The sequence below is a fragment of the Culex pipiens genome, chromosome 2, assembly GCF_016801865.2.
Source record: "Culex pipiens pallens isolate TS chromosome 2, TS_CPP_V2, whole genome shotgun sequence".
NCBI classification, from domain to species: domain Eukaryota; kingdom Metazoa; phylum Arthropoda; class Insecta; order Diptera; family Culicidae; genus Culex; species Culex pipiens.
The window spans coordinates 159,445,572-159,453,693 of NC_068938.1; the positions used below are offsets into that span (position 1 = coordinate 159,445,572).

At 42.6% G+C, this 8,122-nt stretch overlaps 2 protein-coding genes across 4 annotated transcripts in view; one reads left to right on the forward strand and one right to left on the reverse strand.

Annotated features, from left to right (window-relative positions):
- The window catches only part of LOC120421681 (uncharacterized), a 213,003-nt gene extending 206,593 nt beyond the window's left edge, over positions 1 to 6,410 (forward strand). For all 3 annotated transcript variants that reach the window (XM_039584911.2, XM_039584912.2, XM_052707714.1), the window contains 2 exons: positions 3,894 to 4,079; positions 4,138 to 6,410. In XM_039584911.2, the coding sequence (XP_039440845.1) occupies positions 3,894 to 4,079; positions 4,138 to 6,034 (2,083 nt within the window). In that variant the 3' untranslated portion in view covers positions 6,035 to 6,410. The remainder of the gene's footprint in view (positions 1 to 3,893; positions 4,080 to 4,137) is intronic.
- A 384-nt stretch (positions 6,411 to 6,794) lies between these two features.
- LOC120421678 (uncharacterized) lies at positions 6,795 to 7,535 on the reverse strand. Its single transcript, XM_039584909.1, has one exon. It carries the CDS (start codon positions 7,533 to 7,535, stop codon positions 6,795 to 6,797), a length of 741 nt encoding a protein of 246 aa, XP_039440843.1.
- Between the last annotated feature and the right edge of the window lie 587 nt (positions 7,536 to 8,122).

An 8,122-nucleotide genomic window follows, 5' to 3' on the forward strand; every position in this document is an offset into this window, starting at 1 on the left:
TAATATTGTAATAATTTAACCAGATTGATTTGAAAAAATTTCTCATCATTTTTTCTGTGATTTCCGTTCTTCAAAAAGCATTGGAAAGGAAAAAAATCGTAAATTTGATGCCATAATGGGTAAAATTGTTAAACTTATTTTTCATTTAAGAAAGTTAAAAAAAAGTTTTGAAATCTCTTCCATTACCCGTTGACCAACTGCTCCCCAAAAACGAGAGAATTGTCATTTTATGGTAAATTTCATGTTCTTTTCGAATTTGCAATGACCCATAGAGGTCATTTTTTTATTTAACCCTCTACAACCCAACCCCGCCTTTAGACGGGCTTCGATTTAAAAAATCGCCAAAAATCAATTTTTCAACCAATTTTTGATCTTTGAAAAGCATTGGAAGTTTTACTTGTTTTATGTGACTTTGCCAATGTTTTAAAAAAATCATTTTTCTGGGGACAATTTTGGCTGTGTTTTTGACTAACATTTTCTATATTTTAGGTAAAAAGGAGTATGCAGTAATTTTTCTAGTGCAATTTAAATGAAAATGGTGCCATTTTACAGCAGAAAATGTGAAAAACAAGCAAAAAATTAAAAAATGACTGTAAAAAAGTTAAAAAAAATAGCCAAAAACAAACATAAACTAAACAAGATAAATGCAAATTAAAATACTAAAAATGAAGCAAGAAAAACATAAAACAAGAGAAGTAAAGTTTTTCGTAGAACAAAAGTTGCTCAAAATGACAGGAGGTCGGGAAAAATGAAAATATTCGAAAAAAAAATTTGGGCAGTATAGGGTTAAATAAAAAAAATCGAAATTACGTATTTCTTGTTACTTAGAAGGGTTACTTTTTAGAGTGTACAAATATTGCACAAAGTTGTAGAGCAGACAAAAACAAAAAAAAAAGATTTTTTGATTTAAGGGGTTTGCATGTAATTTACAAGATTTATCAGAATTTTACGAAAAAGCTTTTTTGAAAAAGAGCAAATTTTAATAATTTTTCCAGTTTTTGAAAAGTTGAACACCTAAAACTCAATTGTGTTTATGGGAAAGTATTTTGTTGAGAGAATAATTTTAATTATGAAAATAATAATTGAAAGAATAATTTAAAAAAATAAGAATAATAAGAAAAATAAGAACAACAAGAATAATAAGAATAATGAAAAAAATAAGAAAAGTAAAAATAATAAGAATACAGTCCGGACTCGATTATCCGATGTTTCGATCATCCGGAAAAAAATCGAGTTCTGCACAGTAAAAAAATGTGTAAATTTGGAAGCAGTAATTTTGGAAGGTTTTTGAATTTTGAATATTACCTCTTTTATGATTTAATTTTACCTCAATTTAAACTAAAAAAGTGACATTAAACCAGAAAAGTGGTAAAATTACACATTTTCAGAGGTAAAATTACACCTTTTTTTCTTACATAAAAGATGAACCCCTTCCAGATGTAATATTAGGGACCATCCATAAACCACGTGGACACTTTTTTGGGAATCTGTTACCCCCCCCCCCCTTCGTGGACAATTGTCCATACAAAAAAATCTTTTTTGTATGGATCGTGGACAATCGCCATACCCCCCCCCCCCCCCTAAAGTGTCCACGTGGTTTATGAATGGTCCCTTACCATGATTTATTTAACTGTGTGCGACCCCGTTTAAAATTTGAATGGTTGATTGCCAAATGCAATTTTAAAGTACAGTCCAGACTCGATTATCCGAAGGCCTTGGCAAAATTTCACATCGGATAATCGAAACTTTGAATAATTAAATCTTCTGATTATCGAAACTTCGGTTAATTGAATGAGCATTTTGAAATCCAAGATTGTGGCCAAATAGTGCGGATAAAATATTTCAAAAATGTTTTTTTTAAATTTAATTGAAAATTTAATTGAAAATGGGTCGCAGATAATAAAACTAAAAAAAATCAAAACATTTTTTTTCGTGATACGATTTTCCGAAATCCTATACGGACAGTCGAGGCTTCGGATAATCAAGTCTGGACTGTTTTCGTAACCGCCATTTCAGCCACCATCTTGAATAAAAAATTCTAAATCACTTTAGAATAGTTTAGGGGTCATACTAAAGCTCGACAATCAAAAAACAAGACAAAGAATAAACATTTTTTTCGTAATTCGATTTTAATAAAAAAAATTGAGGCCTTCGGAAAATCGAGTCTGGACTCTAATAAGAATAATATGAATTATACGAATTTTTAGAATCGTAAGAATTATAAGAATAATAAGAAAAATATGAATATTTAGAATCAAAAAATATTATTAATCATATGAATAATAAGAATAAATTCGATGCCTCTGTGCTCTCTTATGCCATATAGATAGGAAAACCAGCAAGCTGAGCACAAGAGAGCACAGATGCATCGAATTGTTCACTAAATTACAAGACTTCATTTTTAAAGTGTTTTGAGGACTCCTCTATTTAGTTCGATATAATCCCTAGGAATTTAAATCGAATTTCTCATTTTTCGAAAAAAAAACTATTTTCCTCCTTAGTTGTCATAGACCAACTAGCTTTTCGCCAGTTGTGTTGTAGATTAAATCCACTAGACTAAATCACAGATAGATTTCATCTGCCTACACGGTAGCTCACCACCATCAGCGTGGGAAATCACCAGTCAAAAAATAAAATGAAGTAATTAGCTCGTTTTATGTGACTCGATCGTGATTATAGATAGCTCACCACTCCATTCGCCGCACCAAGCTAGATTAACTTCGCACTTGCTCGACTTTCAAATCTCCAGGAAACACAAAACACTTCCATCATTTTGCCACCCTCACCTGCGCATAACCTGACCGATGATGAGCTCGTTTTGCTTTTTGTGGACACCAGACACAGCTCCCCGAAAAGCAGACGAGCATGCTTACGATGTGAACCACGAAAATGCATCATCACATCTCGCGCAAATCAACTCACTCATAATGGTCAATCAGGGAGATTTGAATCTTGGAGAGAGAAAAAAAAGTCGTGTGCCACAAAACGATATGATGAACTGCTTTGACTGTAACTTTTTTTCTTCTTGGTGAAAGAAAGGGCTTTACATCGAGATGGAAACCTACCGTAATAAGTGGAGTGTAGGCTAAATAACAAAAAGTGTACTTTAATTTTGCTCGGGTATTGTGCACATCGTTGCGCTGGTTCGGGTTGCTTACGTAAACGAATATTAAAAGTAAATTAAGATTGTTCCTTTGATTATTACGCGGAACGTTTGCAGTTAAGATTTTTGTTTGAAATGTTTGGAGTAGTTTTTCCTATCAAATAATTTTTTTATGAAATATTGTTATTAACACGTTGCAATTTCAAACCGCTCATTATGCACATGTAACACCCATTGTATAATATCCAAATCATACCTATTATCAAAAACCATATCTTGCCCAGCAGCCCACACTTGACCTGGGTCTTTAAAAACCAGATCACGAGGGTTTCTGCATCATTAAGTGCCTTCCAAAAAACTTCGAACAAAACCTTACAGACCCCAAAATTAACCGTTTCTCACATCTTCGAATCGTCTTTCTTCATTACACACTCCCCACAGACAAAAAAAGAATTAAAAAACTCACGCGCCAGTATCAATCATCTCCTCGAGCCAATTTTCTAATTAATTTTATAACACTACCGCCTCCACCATCTCATCGCATAAGCTCTATCGCAATCGCACTTTTTTCTTTCCCCATACGCAAAACATTAAAAGCTCATCGCCACGTGCGCTCACTCAGCGCCGAAGACTCGATGAGTGGATGAGGTAATCGCCACCAAGTAATTAGCTTATCTAAATCTGTCCCTCTTTAAAGCCCGTCTCCGGCGCGTGGGAGTCCCTATTCGAATTCGCACCACACTAAAACGACACCGATTAATCTAACTTCTTTTTTTCCCATTTCCCTCAGCTTCGTCCAAGAGTTCGTCTCCAGCCCGCTGGACGGCGTCAGCCTGCTGCTCGAGGTTCTGCGCTCGGTTCAGCTGAGCCAAAGCATGCCGATGAATGGAACCACCACGATGCCGGCGCCCGGAGCGATGCCGCGGCCAAACCAGTCCTACCAGCGGCGGGCCCTGCTGGACGAGCTGGCGTGCTTGTGAGTTCTGCGAAATTCGTTGAAGAAGCGTCGACTGATAAGCTACTTTCTTTTCCAGACAATGCCTAAGCATCTGCTGCACGAGAAGTCCGGAGGCTGGTGCTCGGCTGGGCACGACTCCGATTGGGTTGCTTCCGTTGGCGGCCGCTGCCACGGGCACGGGGATTCGTTCGCGGGTGGTTGCGCTGCAGCTGCTGACGATCGCGTGCGATAAGTCTGCCCTGGGGGATGGGACGCAGCGTAGTCAACAGCAAGGTCATACGGCGGTTTCGGAAGCGTTGTCTACGCTGCGGTTGAGATGTGCCGAACCGGTGCGGTTCCGACTGCTGGTCGGGATGTTGAACAGCGGGGGTGGTTCTGGGGAGCTGCAGGCGGTTGGGATGAAGTTCATCAACACGTTCTTGGAGAGCGCCGAGAGCGTACAGGTTCGGTTGTATCTGCAGGCGGAACTGTTTCAAGCCGGGTTGGATCCGGCCCAGATGTGCAAAATCATTTCGTCTACTTCCCCCTGGTTGGAGCGACTTCGCATCGAGGTCAAGCGATGGGACGCCATTCGGATAGATATTGAGCAGCTGCAGAATCAGGCGCGATCTGCCGAGCAGGTTCGCAGCCGGCTGGTGATCCTCGAGCGTCGAGTACAAATCTTGCACGAAGAAAAGACGGTGTTGACCACGATGGAGAGAAGATTGCAGGAACGGTGTGCCGAGCTGCAGCGTGAAGTTCTCAGACTTAAGGGCAATCACAGCATGGATGGTTCTAACAGCAACAGTCTGGAGAAGAGACCGGTGGCACTTCCGAGACAGGTTCCACCTCAGGCCAAACGAAACACCTCGGAGAACGATGACGAAGGTATCAGCAGCTCGGAAACCGGACAATCCTCCACTCCGGAACCTCCTAGAGTGTTCCCAGCCAAGGAAGGTTCATCTTCAAATTCCCACAAGTTCAGCATCTCTCTGAACCAGGACAACGCCGGCACGTCGCACGAACTGAACAACAACGATGACGACACAAACGCCACCATCGAGGACGTCATCGAAGAGCTGCAGAACATCGTCAACGACGCCGAGCGCGAAATCTCCGACCAAAACGAAGTCCTCTACCATCAAGACCTGCCCGAGAAGACGCTCTACAGCCTGGAAATCAACACCGAGAACGAAATCGTACCTGTTAACCTGCTACCTCATCCACCCCGCAAGTCCCGCTCCCTGGCCCACCTCATCTCAACCCCCTCGGACGGTGACGGTTCCGGCTACGACCTGCTCTTCGTCAACGGAGACAGCAAGCTGGACTTTTTCGAAGACGGTCAACCGGACAAGCTCCCCAAAAAGCCAACCTACCCCGACAGCGCCTTCTACGCCCCCGAAGAGCCACCCCACGAATCAACCCGTCCCGACGTCGTCCACACGGCCACCGAATCAGCGGCGATGCACCGAAGTCGCGCCACCACCGCCGCCTCAAAAGACTCCAACCGAGCCATCCTGAACGTCATCATGGACGCCCGCGACAAGGAATCCCGCATGATGCGAGCCCAATCGCTCGAACGCGAAGTCCCCGTCCCGGGACCACCCCCGCCCCAGCAGTTCAACGGCGTATTTTTCATGACCGACATGAACAGCGCCGGCAAGTACCCCAAACCGGACATCACCGCTGCCCTCGAAGCGAAAAAGGTTACCAAGAACCTCGACCGCATGGGCGCGTACGGCGTAGACTCGATGATCGACATCGTAACCACCAACGAGCAGCGAATCAACGGCAAGACCACCGCCTTCCAGAAGGCACGGCCCACCGCGACGAACGCCGCCGCCGGTACCGGAAACATCAACTTCAAGCTGCGCTCGTCCAACGGCACTCAGATGCACTACCCGGGCAGCGGACAGCTGGTGCGGGAAAATAGCCGAAGCCAGACGAATCTGGGCGGCTCGAAAGTGACCGATCTACCTTCGGGGTTGTACTAAGAGATAAGAAAACAAGCGATATTTTTAAAAACTTCTGTGCAATATTTATTCTTTTACCTTGTAGATTCTAAAACGCGTACTTTTAAGACACTTTTCCTTTGAATCAACTCATTCGGTTTGTAAAAAGTTTGCTAAATATTCGATATTCGACGGTGATGGTACTCTCTCCTTCTCCCCCTGTGCACACAGTCTGTGTATTTGTTTCAGTTTTTTCGAGATTTTCGATTAGGGACATAATTTCAGTTGAAAGACGAAACATGAAGGTGTGACGTTCACGGCGATTCAAGATTTACAAAAGGAAGAAAAGAAGCGTTATGTTTAGCAGTAAGTGTCGTGTACTTTTTTTTTAAATAAATGAGAAAGTTGAATAAAGATATGTTGATGAAGTGTAGATTTTCCGAAAACTCCATGGATCACAGTTTTAAGGCTTGAAAAAAACTACACTTTTCGTTAAGTATAAAATGTATTCTTTACTTATTATGTCTTTTAGTAACTCTTTAACATATATATTTTTTTGTTTTTTTTTTCAAGTACAATTGAATTGGAAGGATATTTTGATTTTTTTCCTTATAAGTTCAGTTTGCTGCATGGAGTAGGAATGGAGATGGTCCACAAGATTTCTCCGCCCGGGATGCTGGTATTATCGACACATCGGAGCCAGTGTCAATGAGGAACCGGATCCCGGAGGTTTTGTCAAAAATCTGTAGACGGCGGCTGGTTGCTAATCCGCCCACCTCGTCAATTGCAGATGGGCGGGAAGCTAGTTTTTTGACTGGTGGAACTTGCAGGGGCTTCGACAGCGGTCAGCTCGGCTACCATACTTGCGATGATACCAGCAGATGCTGTTTTCTTCATCGCGCTTACGGGAAGCGGAACGAGATCGACGCCGCTCCGGTTGTGCCTTCATTCGTCGCAGCTCGGCTGTCAAGGTGGCGACTTGATCCACCAGGCTTTCCTGCGAATCTGGTTCCGCAGAGGTTTTGACAGCGGAAGTTTGTGGAACCAGTTTCGCCATTTTATCACCCATTTCCGCTAGCTTCGAAAGACTTCCATCGTTAATGCTGAGTACTGAACGCATGTTCGCCGGAAGTCGTTGCAAAAACAGCATTCTCAGCAGCGAGTCGTCGACCTTAAGTCCGGAAGCCAGCTCCTGCATCCTGGACAAAAGGTGCGTGGGGCGGAAGTCGCCCAAGTCGCAAGTTCCGAGCAGCTTTTCCATTTTCTCTTGCGCCGTAAGTTCGAAACGGACGATGAGACGTTCCTTGATGGCCTCGTACTTCCCCGCCTCAGGAGGCTTCCTGACCAGGTCAGCCACGTGGCAAATCACGGTCTGGTCAATTTTAGCAACGATGTGGTGGAATTTCGTTTCGTCTTTGTTGACTCCGGCCAACACAAACTGGGATTCAGCTTGCGCGAACCACATCGCCGGATCCGACTTCCAGAAGTCCGGAAGTTTGACTGCGACGGTGGCGGAAGCTGCGGCGACGTTTTCTGTGGACATTTTCTTTTCGCGTTGTATACCGACAGCGGAACGTGAACTCGTCGGCGGTCACCAATGTGGGGACGATTCGAGATCCCGGAATGTGAGGACGGTTCCGGAGATAAAATAAACGCGTGCGGTACTTTAGGATAACTACAGACTAATGTTTATTACTTCTAGAGAAAACGTGGTTGAGAATGACAGTTCGTCTTTGGTTGGCAGTGATGCCAGAAAGGCGCGGCGGTGCGCCACATACTATTTCATAAACTTACTTTAAACTTCAAATTTTATCCGGTAAAATTTGATAAACATAGGTTGCATACGGTCATTTTGCCCATGGCCGTTTCTCCAAATTTCGATTCGCTGTCGAGAAGTTTCATAGAAATGTTAACAATCTGGTATTATTTTAATTATGAAAATTTGAAGAATTTGCACACCACATACAGTAATTATGTTTAAACAAATTTGAAACGTGGAAATTTAGCACTGCATTTTCATCTTTTTATTGATCTTTGATTTTTTTTTAAAGAAACTGCTGATCTTTGACAAAGTTGTTTTTTTAGATTTTGCTTTCATTCGGAAACGACCGGCTCTTACAAATGTTTTAT